The 19,610-nt window shown below is 40.3% G+C and overlaps 1 protein-coding gene across 1 annotated transcript in view; it reads right to left on the bottom strand.

Moving 5' to 3' along the window:
• Positions 1-2,458: 2,458 nt before the first annotated feature.
• The window catches only part of HTRA1 (HtrA serine peptidase 1), a 71,367-nt gene continuing 54,215 nt past the window's right edge, over positions 2,459-19,610 (bottom strand). The window contains exons 4-9 of the mRNA XM_036737220.1: positions 13,486-13,680; positions 11,235-11,267; positions 6,704-6,818; positions 6,391-6,448; positions 4,921-5,016; positions 2,459-3,172 (exon numbers count right to left, since the gene is read on the bottom strand). Of these exons, the coding sequence (XP_036593115.1) occupies positions 3,004-3,172; positions 4,921-5,016; positions 6,391-6,448; positions 6,704-6,818; positions 11,235-11,267; positions 13,486-13,680 (666 nt within the window). The 3' untranslated portion in view covers positions 2,459-3,003. The remainder of the gene's footprint in view (positions 3,173-4,920; positions 5,017-6,390; positions 6,449-6,703; positions 6,819-11,234; positions 11,268-13,485; positions 13,681-19,610) is intronic.

Below are 19,610 nucleotides of genomic sequence, written 5' to 3' on the forward strand. Positions count from 1 at the left end.
ACTCAAGGGAGAGCAGATACACACAAGGCAAGCCAGGGACTGGAGTAGAATAAAAGTCATTCCCCAGCCAACTAGGCATAGAAAGAGAAAGGAGAATCATCTGAGAGCCCAGGGCGCAGTTGGGAAACAGTCTGGAGATACTGAAATGCCAAAGTCTTGCTATAACTGTCAAGCAGCTAAAGGAAAACCTGGCAGGAGCAAACTTTTTTTTAATGGGGAGAAAGGTGGGAGGGAGGTGAAAAGTGTCAGGCCCACACCCTGCACATTGTGAAGCCCCACCCCCCCCATGTTAAAAAAAAAAATCAAGGCCTGTAATATTGTACCTATGTGGTAGGAACAGAAAGTTTTCTAATCGAAACAGCTTGCAAACATTTCCAGTCGTGGCACAGAGCACGTAGACGGAGAAATCCTGGCATGGGAGCTATCCCAAAAGCCAATTTGTCCACTAAAGTGGGAGAAATCCCCAGTGTGCTAGAATTCACGGGACAAAGAGAATAATCCTGGAAAGTGTATTCCCTTAGCAATTTCAGTCTATATGGAAATACTGCACCAAGTTAAAGACAGGGTAGGGTAGGGAAGAAGATTAAGGGACAAACACAAATATTTAGTGAAAGAAGAAAGTGGGTAAAGGGTGAGTTAGGTGTAGAACTGGGGAAAAAATGTTTTCAAACTTTAGTACCTCTCAACTTTTGCCAGATGGCATTTTGAGTGCCCTAGCCCTGCCTTCACCACAATATTTTCATAGAGATGCTACTGAGTCTTGATAAAGAACTCAGCCTCACCATCTACCAAGGTTGTTTCCTCCATGGTTGATCATCTGCTCAGAGAGCGATAAACTGAACATAGGCGCACTGGGACTCTAAAACATATTTAGAAATACAACCTTGACACAAACAGGGTCCAGGCTTCCTGGACTTGTGGCCATCCTCTAGGACACAAGATCATCCCAAGAAACAAAATGCAGATGCCAATTCCTTTCACATTGGAGCCCTGAGGACATCATTATAGGGTGTACCCCTGTTGTTGCTGTCATCAAATGTTAACTGAATTTAAAAAGCACATGGAGGGAGCAAAGGGAGAAAAATCAGTCAATACCATCATTAATTCTCATGAATAGGGCATGTGTTTCTGAAGCCCTGTTGTAACCATCCTGGACTCTCCAATACTGCTTTGCTAGATAAGATATCCATCTTTTTAATAGATAAACTACATGGCATGCACAGTAGGCTCACAAATATCTATTGATCATTTGACTGGCTTACTAATCCCTTATTACATTTCACCAAATTTAACATTTATGGAGAGTATGTTTAGTGAAACCATTGAGTAACGTCTTTTGTTTAGCTGTATCAATTTGGTGTTCGTGAACAATCAGAAGCTATTTTAGCAAATAAACATTAACCCAGACAGGTCTAAACAGCAAAGGATCATAGCAGGCATTTTTGAGGGTGTCCTGCACCTAGTCAGAATTTTGACTGCTCGGAATAAAGCAGACTTGAAGTCTCTTTTCTTGGTATAAATAATCCTTTTTCTCTTTGGCAGCCACACCACAAAGACTTAGGCTAGGCCTGGATAATTTGCAGCCTAGGATTTTGCAATGCTGGAGAAGCTAAGTAACTTTCATGGGGTCACATAGAATATTTGATCCGGAACCTCAAAGGTCAGCTAGGGTTTTGCAACAGTCATTTTTCAAAAGTTGATTTTCCAGACCCTTTAGAAGCTTTCACTGAGTCAGAGAGTTGCTATCAGCTACTTGAACACCCTGGAGAGTCTAAGGCTTCAATAGACTTTTTATTTTCTCTGAATGACCTCAGGATCCTCACTTAATTGAACTATTGCTATCCTGAGCCCCACCATGGCAGTCATAATCAACTTTAAGACATCTTACATCGAGAGAACACAAAGGACACCTTGTCTGTATTCTGCACTTGCCTTCTGGATCTGCTTTGTTCCCCCCAAATTTCTTGACTCTTTGAGGTATGGTAGGGTGTTTTTTATTTGATGAGCTCTGGTCCCATGACTTTTGGATAGTGACTACTGCATTTGTAGAATCAATACATCTTAATACCTCTTAATTCTAGTGCCTTCCCTATGCTAATTATCTTCTATTATCCTAGATATAGCTTGCTTTGTTTATATTTGTTTGCATGTTGTCTTCATTAGATTGCAAATTCCTTGAAGGCATGGACTGTCTTTTGTCTCTTTCTGTATCCCCAGTGCTTAGCACAGTGGTAGGTACTTAATAAATGCTTGTTGATTAATTGACAATAATTGGGAAGAACCTCAGAGGTCATCTAGCGTAATCCTTCTCTGACACAAGATGGCTTAAAAATAGCTGATGTGTAACCCCAAGTGTTCAGTTCTGTATGTACAGAATTAGTCTGATGAGATAATCGGTAACAACCATTTCAGAAAGAATGTATCCATCTGTTGATAAATAAATGACACAGGGAAGAAAATATGTACAAGTATTTTAATAGCTGTAACTCGAAGGCCATAGTACTCCCAATGGGTCATGGCTTCTGAAAGGAAGCTGCCTAAATTCTGTTCGTAAGCCAGCATTCACCCACTCCCAATCTCCAATAGTCGATCTCGTTGCCGTGGTGTTTCCAACCAACTCTCCGAGAGCCATTATGAAATCCACTCGGCACCCTTCTCACTGGTTATTTGATCAATTTCATTAGTCAGGCTAAGATGAAGACTCAGCAGAAAGAAAGAAACAAATGCTGACCCTCTAAGCAGGAACAGACGAAGTTGGCAGATGAGAAAATGCTGTGTACATAAGATACAGAAGGAAATAATTACTGTCTGAGTATCTGTAACATTACATTTGTTTTGCCTTAAACCTATTAAAAGTTATTCTGTTGGCCGGTGCTGTTCTGCTGAACAAGCAAAATGTTGGTCAAAAGTCTAATAATGTTTCCTGTACCAGCACAGAGTCATTATAAGCAGTCGGTTGGGAATGGCTTCAGAGAAAACACGGAATCCAGCTCGTGTTTCTACCTAAGGATCAATTTCTTCAGGAACCACCGTGATCATAATATCTTCATTGCCTCTACGGACAACCATGTTCAGGGTGCTTTCTTTTTTAATGACATCACTGACGTCATTGGCAGAGACCACAGATTTTCCATTTATGCTAATTATCACATCATTTTCTTTGAGGCCTCCACTGCAACATAAAAGAAGAAATATGAGTACATCATTCATTGCATGGCTTCAATGTGACCCCCTCTATGTTGACCACTGGCAATGCTACTGAAGGGGATGGAAAATCATAAGATTTAGAGCAGGAAGACAGGGATCATAGAGACGGGCTAATCCGACACCGTCCTGTTAAGGAAGCTGACACTCAAAGAGGTTTGCCCAATGGCAAGTAGCTAGTAAATGCTAGAGCTGGGCCCCCAACTTAGTTCTCCCAGCTCCAAGGTCTAACATTCTTTCCATCCCCATGTACTGGGCAGGATGAATACCAGGAACCTGCATAGAAATGCAAGTCCTTTCCGCTCTTCTCAAGAAAAGCACAGACCAGAACCTACAAAGCTACTATATAAGATTAGGAGTGGGGTTTTTTGCAGGGGTTGTAAGGATTCATCCCCAATACTTCATAGTAGTAAGTAACCTAAAAATCTCCAAAGGAAATAGATACAAAACCATTTATCACTGCCCTTGTTGAAATGCCTCCTGGAACTCTTCTAATACTAAATAGTTGATTTTATACAAAAGTATTAATAATTTACAAGGCCAATACAAGCATGACGAATTTATTTCAGCCAAGTAATTTCTAACAGGGTGAAGTAACTGTAGGCCCATTTCCAACCATGCTAGGAAAACTATATCTGTAGAAAAAAAAAAAACAGTAGCATGCATTCATATAGAATTTTACACACCCATTTACCCACAACAACCCTGTGGGGTTGGTGGTACAGTTATTATCCTCATTTTATAGGTGAGCAAACTACAACAGAGAGGGATTAAGCAACTTGCTTAGCATTGAGATCTTAGGCTTCTGAGCTAGATGGGATCTTGAGTATTATCTTATTTAAGACCCTTGTTCTTAGAAATGTAGAAACAGATGTCCCAACTTGCCCACTGTCACAATGGCATGAAATAGGAAAGGCAGGGTTTGAACCCACGTTTTCTGACTCCAAAACTAGTATTCTTTCTACCATACCAGAGCATATTTTGCCTTCACAATACTCCTTCAGTTTGGTGGTCCTCTAACTTTACGTAAGATAGTGGCTCTCCATTCCTGTCACGATCAGCACAGGTCATACTTGTACCATTTTTCTTAGAGATATGACATATATTGACTGTCAGATGAGCCACTACTTTTCATGTGAACCTTAAAAATGAACTTCTTTTCCCTCTCCAACCTCACCCCAGAGATTCTCCAAGGATTTAATCTTGTATATCCATTATAGAGAAGGCATGTCATGGTGGAGTCTGGAGTCAGGAAGACCTGAGTTCAAATTCCATCTCTGAAATTTACTAACCATATGATCCTAGACAACTCACATAATCAATCTGTTTTTCAGGCAATTCCCCAGGATTTAATCTTAAAAGTAATAGATGGAATTTCAAGCTGCTTTGGTGGAAGGAATTCCGAGATGGGGGACTCCCCATGCTAACAAAATCATAGATCCATCACACACTTGTAATGGATTCCTACACATCTGTTAGAAAAGTTAAGTCATCCCTTTAGAGAACAGGAGGCCTCCTTCCTCTTCTCTGAGGAAGCCCAAGTCAAGGCTCATCCTAAGCTGGATCCCACAGCAGGAACATACCAGAGATCTTGCACTTTGGCACACAACAAGCCAAACAGCAACCACTTGCGCTAACCGTCTATCTGTAAGGAACTATGTTGATGGGTCAGTCATGGGGAGAGGCAGGATATCGAAGGGGGAAATTCTAACTTACGCTTCAGCTGGAGTGTCTGGAATTACTTCTATGATATAAGCTCCAGAAAGGACATCGGGGAAGTCTCGATGACGATCCTTTAGCTCTTTAGCTTTACTGTGGAGGAAGAAAACACATCATCCGTATCAATCCAGCTGTGGAGATTTCAATTCAGCTCACTTTATAAATCTTAAGGCACATTATGGCTATGGGTTGTTATTATTACTTTTATTCCTTACCTTATTGTCAGAATGGGATGTACCTACTCAGCTTCTTAGGTTAGAGCCCTAAACAGGACTATCTAACCCTTATTTTTTTTTAAAAATGCTTTGGTAAATTACAGATTCTGCAATCACTAGAGTTTTGATGTGAAGTGCAAACTGTTTTACTGGTAATATTCCCAAATGCAAACTCGTTCTCCACTAGTGTGCCATCCTCCCTCCAAAATCAAAAAATACCATGTTTAGTCCTTGCAAAATCACTAAATCCCTAGGAAATGTTAGAAAATATGCTGCCATTTATATCTAAGCCCACAAAAAACCTAGCATAGCTTTAGCCGATGCTCTTAATTGTCAAACAATAATAGGTAGAATCCATCCCTCATGGTAGTACACCAGGTTTCTCCATAAAGTTTTTTTATGAACCTGTCATGACACGTAAAAATCAAAATGAAGTTGCTCAAGATAAGGGGAGAGATAGGGGGAAGGAAGACTCGCTAGTCATTTCAATCACATAATAATGTGCTTGACCTAGCATTCCTACAAGCGAGCTCCCACATACTTTAAATATCCGAAAGGCAACATATTCTGCTTGGGGTGAGAAATCCAGTGTTCAGAGTTTTCTAGGGATGCATATTTCAATGAAATTAACAAACCAAACCATTCTCTAGATCTGGCTTTCAAAGAATGGGACAAAATTCTTTCAATTGAAAGAATAAGTTATAAAATATGAAAGCCATTTTAAACTCCTGGTCCCTCGCCTCACTGCTAAGACTTCCTCATTTTAACCTGATACTGAAGCCCTGAGATTTTTAAGAGCAGCTTTAGTGAAAATTCCCATTGAAAAATGTATGTTCCATCATGATGGGAAAAAAATCTCATTTTAAAGAGATACCTTTAGAATATTAGGCAACATGAGGTCATGGAAAGAATCGGAGCCTTATTTGAGGAGTGGTGCCAATTTCTGGTTATGAGCCTGTAGTTATGTCATGCAACCTTCTGATGCCTCAGTTTTTTCATCTGTAAAATGAGGTTAATACCACTATTTGCACTACCTCCCATACAGGCTTATTGTGAAGGAAGTAGCCAGTAAAAGCTTGAAGTGCTACATAAATGTGAATTGTTATTATATGATGTATCATTATTCGTCTTATACATTTAGAGAAATGCAGACAAAGTTTCACTGGCATTCAGGGACACCACTGTGAACTTTGAAGTTAACTCTCAGTGTCATTTAAGAAAAATAAAATAAAATAAAAGCCTGTTTATTCACCTAGATGTAAGTGACATCATTCGAATTCCAATGTATTTCTTCTTGGTGACAGCTTTTCCTATGAAAGTAAAAGGTAAAATATAAAACAATCCTCGTTAGTTGTTCACAGAGAACAAGTAAGTGCCCTGGCACCATATTCTCTGTTTTGAAGTTAGGTTCAGAGGGTTCTATGGGGTTTAAGTAAGAGGTTGGGCAATAGTGTATGTAAAAGGTACCGTGATGTTGACAACAGCTGTGATTCATGCAAGGGAGGCTGGGGTTCTGACCTCAGGCTCTACACTGGCTCTCCATGAGTGCCTGGGTGCTATCGTACCTTTAGCCTGTCTGTCGTGGGACTCAGTTAAGAACTTCTTAATTTTATCAGATGGGATTGCAAAGGAGATCCCAGCAGTCACTTTCAAAGTATTAATTCCAATCACTTCGCCATCCTGAAATAGAAAGATAAGTAGTTTACTAAATGTATTTTTTTAAAAATAGAAAATGGAAAATTTTTGCTAGTAACCTCAAAGAATGTATTAGGTCAGTTTCTGCTGGCAGAAGTTCCGTAGAAGGAAGTAATTCAACTATTGAATTATAACTCCAACATACTGATACCTCCCTTTCTTTTCTGAAGTCTAGTCCCACATAACCAATTACCTTTTGGACATTTCAAACTGGATGAACTACAGGCATCTCAAACTCACTATCTCCAAACTTTAATTCATTCTCTTTTCCCCAAAACTCGCTACTTTTTCATTCATTCAGTAAACATTTCTTAAGCACTTACTATGTGCCAGGCACTGTGGCAAACACTGGGGATACAAAAAGAGGCCTTAAGGAGCTTACAATATAATGGGGGAGAAAACACACAAATATATACAAAGCAAGCTATATACAAGATAAATATGAAATAATTAAAAGAGGGGAGGCACTGTAATTAAGAGGGGTTAGGGAAGGCTTCCTGTGGAAAGCAGCATTTCAATGAAGGCTTAAAGGAAGCCAGAAGGTCAGTAGTTGAAGCAGAGGAGGGAAAGTGTTCCTGGCATGGGGGACAGACAGAGAAAATACCCAGAGCCAAGAGATGGAATATCTTGTTGTCGGAACAGCCAGGAGGCCAGTATCACTGGATCAAAGAGTATGTGCTGGGGGATAAGGCGTAAGAAGCCTGGAAAGATAGGCAGGTGGGTGCTGAACATCTCTGTTTCTGGGGAAGGTATCACCGACATACTTTTCATCCAGTTTCACAACCTTTATTTTTTACCCTCCCTTTTCCTACACAACCAGTTACCAAATCTATTTCAACTTCTACAACATCTCTTGTATCTATCCCCATGATTATACTCACATAGCCACCACTTTGTTCAGGTTCTTATCACTTCTTTACTAGACTAGAATAGCCTCCTAATTTGTCTCCCTACTTCGAGTCTTTCCACATGTAGATCCATCCTCCACATGACATTCCTAAAGCACAGATCTGATTGTGCCACTCCCTTGTTCAATAAGCTCCAATGGCTCCCTATTACTCCTAGGTCAAATACACATGCTCATTAGGCACTTAAAATCCTTTCACGACCTGCCTCCAACCTACCTTTCCTGGATTATTATATATCATTACCTTTAATGCACTCTACGATCCAATCAAAATGGTCTTCTTGCTGTTCCTCATACACATTCTGACTTCTATCTCCTTGGCCTGTGCTCGAGGACCTTAATGGCTGGAATATACTCTCATCTCACCTCTGCTTCTAGTTTCCTACAAACTTCAGTACAAGAGGCACCTCCTATATTGCACATTTACTGATCCACTCTCTCCCAAAAAATGGTAGTCTCTTCCACCATAAAAATATCATGTATTTAATTTTATACGTTTTTATATGCTTAAATATGTACGTGCTATTTCTCTGATAAAATGTAAGTTCCTCGAGGTCAGGGACTTTCAGTTTTGTCTTTGCAGAAACCAGATGTACGATTGATACGAAGACATTATAAAGACAAAACTTTAAAAGACTTAAGAACTCTGACCAAACTATGATGATGACCAATGATGGCCAACCATGATTGCAGAGGATGACGATCATGAAGCCTAGTACCCACCTCCTGATAGAGTGGAGGAAATTTATTTCGTTAGACTATGTATATTTATTACAATTGTTTTCTTCTTTTTCCCCAATGGAGGGGGAGGAGATATGCCATTAAAACATTAGTCTTAATACCACTGATTAATGTTTGTCAAACATGGGGTTAGAAAGGCAAGCTGCCAATTTTGGAAACCACAATTGGCAAACACTTTTCTTTCTAAAATGGAAATTCCATAAATGACCTTCAGGTCTTTAAAGTAGTAGGAAAAAAACCACTGAAATAGGAGTTAGAAAACTGGGTTCTATCATTGTACATTTGTGCTGTGACTTCAGATTAGAGACAAACCTCCCTTGGACCTTAGTTCTCTTACAAGTAAGACGAAGTCATTGGATTATCTGATCTCTAAAATCCATTCTAGATTTAACATTCTATAATTCTATGACCTTTGGCCAGGAAGACCTATGGACATTTGAAATTTCTCTGAGCCGTTAGGCAATTAATTCGGTTAACTTATGGATGAGACCAGGGTTGTAACTTTAAACCGCATGGACTCATTAGCTTTGCACATTTTAGGAAGGCTAATCCCAAACTAGAGAATGCCCAGAAAAGGGCAACCAGGATTGGTGAAGGACCTCAATGTCATCCTATGAGGATCAACTGAAAGAATCCACGATGATGAAGAAAAGTCATGTCTTGTCATCAGTTATGTGGATAAGGGAACAGGTTTGTTCTGTTGGCTGAAAAGAAGGCAAGATATAGCAGCAATAATAGGGAGAGGCTGCAAAGAGACAAATTGGCTGGATGTATATTAAGGAAAAACTTCCTGACGTTAGATTCCGAGTCCCTTGAGAGTAAAGTCTGGTTTTTTGCCTTTCATTTTATCCCTAGCACTTAGCAGAGTGCATGGTTTGTTTTTTTAGTCATTTTTCAGTTATGTCTGTGACCCCATTGGGGATTTTCTTGGTGAAGATACTGGAGTGGTTTGCCATTTCCTTCTCCAGCTCATTTTACAGATGAGGAAACTGAGGCAAATGGAGTTAAGTAACTTGCCCAGAGTCACCTCAGTAGGAAGTTTCTGAGGCCAGAATTTAACTCAAGAAGATGAGTTTTCTTGATGCCAGACCTAGCACCCTATCCACTGTGCCACCTAGCTGCCCTTGTGCATGGTACATAGAAGGTATTTAATAAATGCTTGTTTTCTTGACTTGACTTAAGAGCTATCCAAAAGAGGAATGAACTCTTTGAGAGGTATTGGTTTCCTCATACTTGGAGGCCTCACAACATGTGAGTAGAAAGATAGCCCTTCTGCACGGTAGTCAAATAAATACCAGCACTAGAAAATCAATTGCTTTAATTGCATTTCAGCAGCATCGGCCCCATGTCAAGTGGGAAGCCTCCTGTCCTGGGAAAGGAAAGGTCAAGTGGTAGAGGTACTCTTTGTCAGGTATCTAATAAAGAGAATTCTTTGTCAGATACAGGTTGGTCAAGATCAAAGATAATAAATTTCAACAGAAATGGAGACCACTTAACTGTATGTAATGATCTCTGTGGATCACAATTTGACTTAGAAAACCACGTATTCACATAATCTGAGTTCTACTCTATTTTTATTTATCTTGTTAAATATTTCCCAATGACATTTTAATCTGGTTAGGCCATAGTCGGGAGAGCTGAGGGCATGAATGTGGTCTGCAGTCACCCCTGTCCCAGCTGGTCAGGGAGGCCCTTCCAATTCTGAAATTCTGTGATTCTATTCCATGGACTTCAGTCCTCACCTTAGCTCCTGGTCTTCAGGTCACTGAGCACACGGTGTATGCAAATATCTATCCCTACTACTAGAGAAACAACTCAAAGGTAGTGAACAAATATTTAACAAATTTTTGGTTTTAATTTAATAAATTTTAATTTAACAAATATTTATTAAGCACCTACTACATTCCAGGAAATGCGCTAGGTGCTCTATAAATAGCATTTCATTTGATCCCTACGGCCACCCTGGGAGGTACGTGCTATTATTATCTTCATTTTACAGATTAAGAAGTTGAGGCAGACTTGCCCAAGGTCACATAGCCAATGCCAGAAGATAGACTCAAACCCAACTCTTCCTGGCTTTTAGGCCAGCTCTCTGTTCACTATATCATGCTGCCTCTTATATAATGTCATGTAAAATATGATCTATGTCACCATGTAATATATTCTATTTATTTGCCATTTTATATTCTCCTTTAAGATTATAATTTCCATGAGATGCAGGACCATGAATTATCTAAATTCTGTATCTGTCTACTGCCTACCACAATGTTCAGCACACCATGGGTACTTAATAAATGCTTACTGAATGAACAAAGTAGTAATGATTTGTCCAAAAATGTCATTATTATTAACAATAATAATAATAGCCAGCATTTATATAGCGCTTTAAGTTTTACAGAGTGCTTTATAAACATTATCTCCTTTTGACCTCATAACCTGCCTCTAAGAGGTAAGCGCTATTGTTAACTCCAGTCATAAATGGGGAAAATGGAGGCAAACAGAGATCAAGTGACTTGCTCAGGGTCACAGAGTCAATAAACATCTGAGGCTGCATTTGAACTCAGGTTTTCTGGACTGCGCCACTTAACTGCCTACATAAATTCATAATGACAAGAAGCCAGGACCTAGGATGTTCCCAGAGCAACTGCTAACTGGAATTGCACAAATTTCTTTGGCAAATCTCATTTCTTCAAAAAAAAGTTTATCAAATGCTAAACAAATATTATAAAATTAATATTTTAAAAAAGACTTACCAGATTTACTAAGGGGCCTCCCGAGTTTCCATACTGAAATAAACAAAAATTAAAGGATTAGGATTACTTCTGTCAGTGCACTCGGTCTACCTCCCGCATCTAGAGCCTGGCAGTTGTCAGTGTACAAAGCCCAGATTCATTACTGACTTGGCTTCAGTCTGAGCTATGGTTCTTCCCTGAGACTTGGACCTTGTCGATCATCTAACTTCTCGATGAAAGTAAATGGAAAGGTTCAGGTCACTTTTGAAAACTAACAAAGTTCAAGAGTCTGCCCTATAAAGAAACAAACACATTTTTCCCACTTTCTAGAAGGAAATAAGATGTTACTTTATTTAAAATCCAAAGAACACTCATTTGTTTTACCCCTGCCCTACTGTGGGAGCATAGAGTTAACCTAGCCCCATTTTATTTCCATTACTTCATGTCTCAACAACCCTGATGTCAGGAAAGCTTGGGAATAGAGCCTGCTGGTTAGAAGCAAAGAGTGCCTCAGAGCGCATCGCATTTCTTAGAAATTGGTCCAATGTGAAAAATGGCTTTCAGAAAACCAATCCTACAAGGAGACATTTGAAGGGGGAAAATATGATTACTTAAATATTGCTTGGGAAAAAAAGTACCAGAAAATCTCTGGCCTCATTCTAGCTAGACAAGTCTAATAGGTTGGGTCAAAGCTTCATGCTGTGTCTATTACGAAAGGAGTGATCACATTTTGGAGAAAAAATAGAGAAAACTGGACAGATTAAGCCTCACCCCCACTCCAAGGGTTCAAACTTGCCAGTTACTGGCAAAATTAGGAGCTACTCTACAGAATGCTGCAAAAATAACATCGCCAATTGTTTGGAAGGAGCACCGAGGAGTTTTGGAGGGTTCAAGTCTTCCTAGAAAATACAATAGACTTGGAGTGAGGGGACACCTTGATTTGTGAGTTAGTGGAAAGAACGTCGGGCATTGGAGTAGGTGGACTTGAGTTCAAACCCAGCCTCTGACATTGACTTAGAACCATAAGAAAATTTCTTAAACTCTCTTAGGTCAGTTTCCCCATCTGAAATATGGAAAAAGTAATACTTGTATTACATTCTTCCCAGGGTTATGCCAAGGCATTTGTTGTTGTTGTTGTGTTTATTGGGGGTGGGTAGGACTAGACCTGGGATTTCATTGGTAGGGGGAGCTCTTGGAGAAGAACTATCAATGCAGGTCAACATTTCTTCTCAGCAACTTAAAGTTTTGGAAAGTTTTTTGGAGCCATTGAGATGTTACATGGCTTACCCCAGGACACACAGCCAGTGTTGTCAGAGTCGGGACTTGACCCCTTACTAACTCACTTACTAACACCAAGGTTAGCTCTCTCTCCACTCCATCATACTATCTCTAGCTGAGTCTCACGAGGACACTGTGAGAACCAAACAGGAAAACATACAAAAAGTCCTCTGTCAGACACTTATTGTGGTCAAATCTGTTCCAACACTAACCAGCAGTATGACCCTGGGCAAGTCACTAAACTGCTCTAAGACTCAGTTTCCTTATCTGTAATGCTTGCGATTTCTACCTCAAAAGGTTGATCATGACAAAAGCGTTTTTGGCAATTTAAAGCATTATATAAACTCGAACACTTGCTGTCAAACACCAGGAACATTCCGCGAGAGGAAATCTGCCCACTGCCAGTGAATAGCCTGGTCACTTTTAAATGAACAACTTTGCAGTTCAACTGATGGGCTGTAGTGACTATCCTGGGTGACTACTTCAGAGGTCGAAAGAAATGCTGACAGACTTAACCATTTTCTAAAATGATTATTTCTACCTGATAAATTTTGAATTGGGAGAAATCTTATAAGAAAATTAGCTTAATGCCTTAATTGTATGGATGAGGGACCTGAACGGGAGTTAATGCAAGGTCTTTGAGTTTTTTTTAAATATTTTGGTAACCGTATTTCAATATAAGCATTTACCTTTATAATCCTATTTTATTTTATTCATTAAAAATATTATTCTGAGAAGGGATCCATAGGCTTCACCAAACTGTCAAAAGGATGCATAAGACAAAAAAAATAACCATACCCCCGAACTAAAATGATTTGTCCACTGTCACACAAGTAAATAAGTAGAAGAGTTGGGATTTGAACCCAAGACCTCAGATTCAAAAGGGGGCATTCTGAACTCCTAATCCTTAACTTTTTTTTATAGCAATATCATCATAACCAACTCAGGTCCCACTGGCTTACCTAGAATCAGAAAGACAAGAGCCAAGACTTACATTGATAATGGCGTCTGTCTGAATGTAGTCCATGTCTGAATTCCGAAGTCCTAATTCTTTTCCTCCTCGTTGGGTGGTACTAACGATCCCAGTAGTTACTGTATTTTGAAGTGAGAACGGACTTCCAATTGCAACCACAAACTCTCCAGGCCTCAGTTCTGAGGAGCGACCAAGAAGGAGGACTGGCAGCTTTCCCTGTAAATGATAATTTTTCTTTTTAGAAAACAAGATGGACTACCCAAGGATCACACTCCTAGCACTTTACAAATTAGATGGCAGGGTCCAGACTAGGCATTTCTGGTAGTTACAAATGGGAACCATATTCCCTGTGTTTTCCAGGAGAGGTACACGATCCTATGGGAATAAAACTACCTTTTCCACAAACTGTACCCAATAAATCATAAGCTAGTATAAAACACATGAATATTTGTGTTCTTCCTGCCAAGGAAAATGTCTTAGGGCTATAGTGCATTTATGTTTCTGATAGCATCTTGAAATGATTAATACACACTTGCTGTGGTTGTTTTAGGGCCAGGGGAGAGATTAGGAGACAAGGCAAAAAGACAATGGATTTCACATCTTTGTCAAGGAAAAGTGAGCAGGAGGTTTTAGTGATTAAGCATCACAAAATCATCAGACTCAAACCCTGAGGGGGAAAGGAAGATTTTGAGCTTGTTAGGGTTTCCCCAGCCATTCCCCACCCCAAACCATTTATCCATCATCCAAGAGAGATCAAGGCAGGTGATGAGAACATGAAAAAAGTCTCACCGTCTCAGGTGTCTGTCTGGCAAAGGTGCCAAGTGAAAGAAAGCATACCCTTGTTAATAATGACTGTGTACTATAGGGTGAATTCAGCTGTGCTAGAGATGATTAAGCTCATGGTCAATGTTAAACTATTCTCCTTTTTCTCCTCTTAAAATAACTGTTTAACTGACAGGGAAAGGGGGGGGCAAAAGTACCAGCTACTCTACCCCAGTTCAGGTCATAACTTATAGATGAGACCCAAAAAAAGAAAAAGAAGAAAAAGTGGTCAAATTCTCTAGTCCTGTCCCTTCATTGACAACATCCAGACAAACCATGGTGGAGGGAGCTATATGAAGCAGCCAAATAATGTATGATTTTGCTGTTCCCCAGTCCAGGATGGCTGACCTACCAAGGGGACCCTGGGGCTCTGCTAAATGGCTCCATAAAGGCAAGACATATCTGTACCCTACAAATAACTATTCTTGGTGTGAAACATGACAAAATAAAACCATCTCCCCATAATCTAGGCTTACCACTTAAGGAGACAGTGAGTATCAATTCTCCCTCATAGAAGAGAATACACCACAGCTTTAAGAGGAGAGTACAAGAACACCTGAGGGCCAACTTTATCCTTCGTCCCCAGGCCTGAGCCAAGCAAATCTCCTGAGTGATTTCACTCTACTCAGTTAATTAAAGCAAGCAGCTGCCTGGACATAGATATTTTCCAAAAGGGGGAGGTTTATCCCAGACCCTTAGGCCAACTGGCACTCAGCAAATGTCTGTTCTGTGCTCATCAACCTCAGAAAAGGACTGGTCTCTTCACCCCCACAAAGGTGCAAAAGCTGGGCAAGAAAGCCAAGTGCCAGAGAGGTAACTGGGGGAAAGGGATAATCCAGTAACCTCCTACAATGTGCCAGGCACTGACCTAAGCGCCAAGGATACAATTAATCAATAGAAAGATGTGACAAGGGACACAACAAAGAAGGAAAGGCTAGGACATGGAGAAAAAAATAACTTCAAGGAAAAAAAACTGCTTTTGAGATGGGATGAGCGGGAGTATTAACTTCCTCAGGGGGTCATAGGAGTTAGAGCCAGAAGGATTTTGGACTAACCCCTCATTCTACACATGAGGAAAGTAAAGCATGTACAGGTTAAATGCACTGCCCAAAAGTTGAATGGGGAGTGAGGAGGGGGCAGGCAATTCAAACCTAGGTCCTCTTGACCACAAACCCAGCATTCTTGGGGGGCTAGGGCAGGGAGGGAAGGAGCTCAGCACACTGTGTTATCTCCTCTACATGCAGAACAGAAAAATGGGCAAGAGCTGTTCCCAAGGAGTGGCTGCCAAGAAGCCCAGTGTCAGCCTGGGGCTCATCACTGAAAATCCCAGGTTTATGCTAATCTGTCCCTTCCCAACAGAGTGAGGTTGCTGTCTGGCTACTTCCCGCCTCCCCAGAAGTGAGAGCACACACAACATTCCCTACATAGTCTGATGTGCTCTTGGAGATCATTTGAGTCCAACAACACTCCAGAGATTTCTTAAAACTGAATATTTACAATGGACGGGGGCCAGTGACCCCTGCCAAGGAATGACTTTCCCCAGTAATCACAGCAGGTTAGGAGTCAGCACAGTACTTTGTTAGATAGAGGCCTCGTAAATGTGTGCCTGCTTCTTGGAACGAGCCCTCCTCGGGGAAACCACTGGGTTCTGAGGGCCTGAGACTGGCTGCAGAATGAAGGTGGCCTGAGACTTTCAGGAGTTAGGAGATGAAGAGAAGCCATCAGCAATGAACCACTTCTTTCAGAGCAAAGACTTGAGAAGTGACAGTAGACATAACGGCAAGCCCAGAGCTCCAAATATAAGTCAGGGATGGGGACGCAGACAGTTAGATGGCAAGGTAGTGAGAGTTCTGGGCTTGGGAGTCAGGGAGATCTAAGCTGGAATCCTGCTTCGCTGCCTGCCCTGGGCATATCATTTAATCTCTCAGCCTACAAATAGAGATGAAATTAAGAGCACCTACCTCATAAAGTCGTTAGGAGAACCAAATGAGATGATGGATGTAAAACCCTCTGCAAACATTAGAACTCCATAAATGCTGGCTATCATCCCTGTTATGATCATTACTGAAGGGGCACTGGCCACAGACCCTTGAAGACTTGGGTTCAAATCTCACCTCTGACACTCCATGAACTCAGGCAAGCTACTTAGCCTCTCAATACCCCAGCAACTCTTCAAGAATAAAGTATAATTTGCAGAGAAGGTGCCAACATACGTCAGTAGAGGGCGTTTCTTCACCCAGGAAAGCCACTGAAATCACAAGTCCAGTCCCTATTCCTAATAACACCAGTAACGGAATTTCTGAGCTGGAAGGGACGTCCAGGGATCAGCTAGCTTACCCCATACTTGAGCTGAAATCCCCTTTTATACCATCCCAGGCAAGTCTCCTCTTGAGAGTGTCAAGTGATGGAGAAATCATTCACTAAGGAAGCTCACTCCACTCTGCATTGGCTATGGTTTGACAATGTTTTCCCTTATATTAAGGAAAATGGCCTCTTTGCAACTTCTACCCATTTCTCCTGGTTCAGCTCTCTAGGACTGAGTAAAAATGAGTCTATTCCCTCTATAGATATAACTATAAGAAGAACAAGAAAATTTGGTATACAGCTAGTGTTTTAAGGTGTGTGAACTGCTGCATATACTTTATGTCATTCACCACCTGTCTTCTGTCCCCATCCCTGATTCATATCTGGAGCTGTTATGTCTGCTGTCATGTCTCCTCAAGTCTTTGCTCTGAAAGAAGTGGTTCATTACTGATGGCAGGGAATCTACTGATGATGATGGATACTACAGGCAATACTGTCCCCACTGTACAGATGATAAAATTGAGGTTCAGAGTTAGGAGAGTGGCTTGCCCATGTGACACAGGCAGTTCCAAAGGTGAAATTTGATTTCAAGTCTTTCCTTACTCCAGAGTACAATACTCCTTCTCTACTCTGCACTGTCTCTCTGATGAAGGCATATGTGTAAAAATGTTTTAGAGCTATACTCCTTCTGTAGAGAATTTAAAGCAAGAATAAAATCTTCACAGGGTAAAAGGCACGGATGGATGGCAGTCTGAACTAGTGAAGGGAGCAGTCACATTAATAAAAAAGGATCATCTAATCAAGTATTGAATAGTTAACTACCCAATATCTAAATACATGAAAGATAATAGGGCAATATTTGGGCTATACATCTCCTAATCCCTCACACTCCACCATACGGCCTCACTCTTCTGCTCATACACATCCTTGAGTGTATCTTTTACGATGCTTCCCAAAGGCAAGAGAAAACCAATGAATACTCTATGTGCTCCATTGGTGTCCCCGTACCATCAAGAGATTATAAGGAAATCCACAACCGGGTGAACTCCCTATGGCAGATTCATGGAAAGGCATGACCAAGGTTTGCATGAAATGGCCAGGTATGGATGAGTTTTTTCCCTGCATCATTAAAGAGAGTCCCTACATTCATGATTTGACAAATCCATTAAAGTATTACAACCAGGTGTACATTGGCAAACATTTAACAACCAGCTACTTAAAAGTATGCATGACACGTTTCAGTTTAATCTGAATTAACATTTCTTCATCAGTATCTTATGTCTAGAGTGGACAATCAACAAAATAATGAATCAAACCGATTTTTAGTATTTGCTGATTTCTGAAGTGTAACGTTTACGATGAAAATTTAACAGTTGGCTCTCATGTAGCATAAAACTCACACAGTGAAGGGTATACAGGAGTTGTTCAGTTTATATCATCAAACTGAACAAAAACTGAAAAACTAATATCTTCATGTATAGACATTGAGAAAGACTATTGAACCAAGCCTAAGCATATATATGTTAAGACCATGAACAGAGCTCTGGGACAACTCCTTTAGCATGAAAACCATTTAGTCTATTTCTATAAAAGTAGAAGAAGTAATACCCATTACAGGCAGGAAGACATTATAGAATGAGAGAAAGATGATGATACCGGCAAGCCTGGTTGGCCACTACACCAGTAATAGCCCACTGTGGGGCCGAGTTGGCCCTCATTGAGTAGCATGTGCTGGACTGTAGCCATAGTGTTAGGATTCATCTCTCCTGGATAGAAGCCAGGATCTTTTCCAGTCTTAATTCTTACCTCAGGTCTGTCTGCTTAAAGCAATAATATATAAACTAGTCAAACTGCTATTTGGGAAATTAGCATTTTTTTCCAGCAAATGTCTAGACACATGTTTCACTCAGTGGGGAAAAAGTTTAAAAAAAAATGAAATGTCGATATGGGCAGTGAGTGCAATTACATGCAAAGTTTTGGCTCCTGCCCTGGAAGCATAAAATCCTTTAGACTGTATTCCTGTACTGAAATTTGGTTTGGTTCCAATGTACATTCTCTCCAGAGCATACAGCAAAGCCATCTCCCAGCCTGTAAACTCCTAAAAGATATCAACCAATATATCTGTGTATTCTTCTTTGCGCTTAACAGCATCTACATAAACAAACAGTCTCAGGTAGTTCATAGGATCCTAAGATAGCAGGTCGAGGACAATGAGCAACCTCAGAGGCCATCTTGTTCAAGAGTTCTTAACCTAGAATCCATAGATATAGATTTTAAAGGGTCCATGAACTTAGATGTGGAAAAAATTACACATTTATTTCATTGTAATTGGTTTTATTGTATTTATTTCACTGTAACTGGTAAAGACCATGCCACTGGTTTCCTTTGTAATCTTATGTATTATGTTGTATGCATGTAAAAGTATTATTCTGAGAAAGGGTCCATGGGCTTCACCAGACCACCAAATTAGGAAAGAAGGATCCATGCTGCAGTGAGTATACAGTGGAAAGAGAGCATCAGACTTAGAAGATCTAGAATAAAGTCATAGCCTCACTGAATCTCAGTTTCCTCATCTGTAAAATAAATATAATGATACATTCCCTCCCTTACTCACACTGTTGTTGAGAAGATTAAATGCAATATTGTACATGTTAATGTTTTAAAATCATAAAGTGATATCCTAATATCGTGGACCATTATTTTTCTTAAAGTCCTGAGGATAAGAATAGAAAGTACCAAAATTGCTTAAACAGCCATGCGCATTACCCTCTGTAAGATTCACAGCCTGTTGCCTCAAACATTGAATGGCACAGAAAACATAAGTCAGGTTTTAGAAGCAAAGGAAGTCAAATCAGCAGAGTTAATATGAAGTGGCTCTCATCATAAAAGGGGAAAAGGCCAACTATGAAGGCTATGTCTCACATAATGAAATAATTAGAAAGGAAGAGGCCCCACAAGGATATACAGTAACTCAGCCTCACCAACATTTGGCTTGTATTTGGTCAGAGAAATTCTTTAAC

The sequence above is a fragment of the Trichosurus vulpecula genome, chromosome 8, assembly GCF_011100635.1.
Source record: "Trichosurus vulpecula isolate mTriVul1 chromosome 8, mTriVul1.pri, whole genome shotgun sequence".
Classification (NCBI taxonomy): domain Eukaryota; kingdom Metazoa; phylum Chordata; class Mammalia; order Diprotodontia; family Phalangeridae; genus Trichosurus; species Trichosurus vulpecula.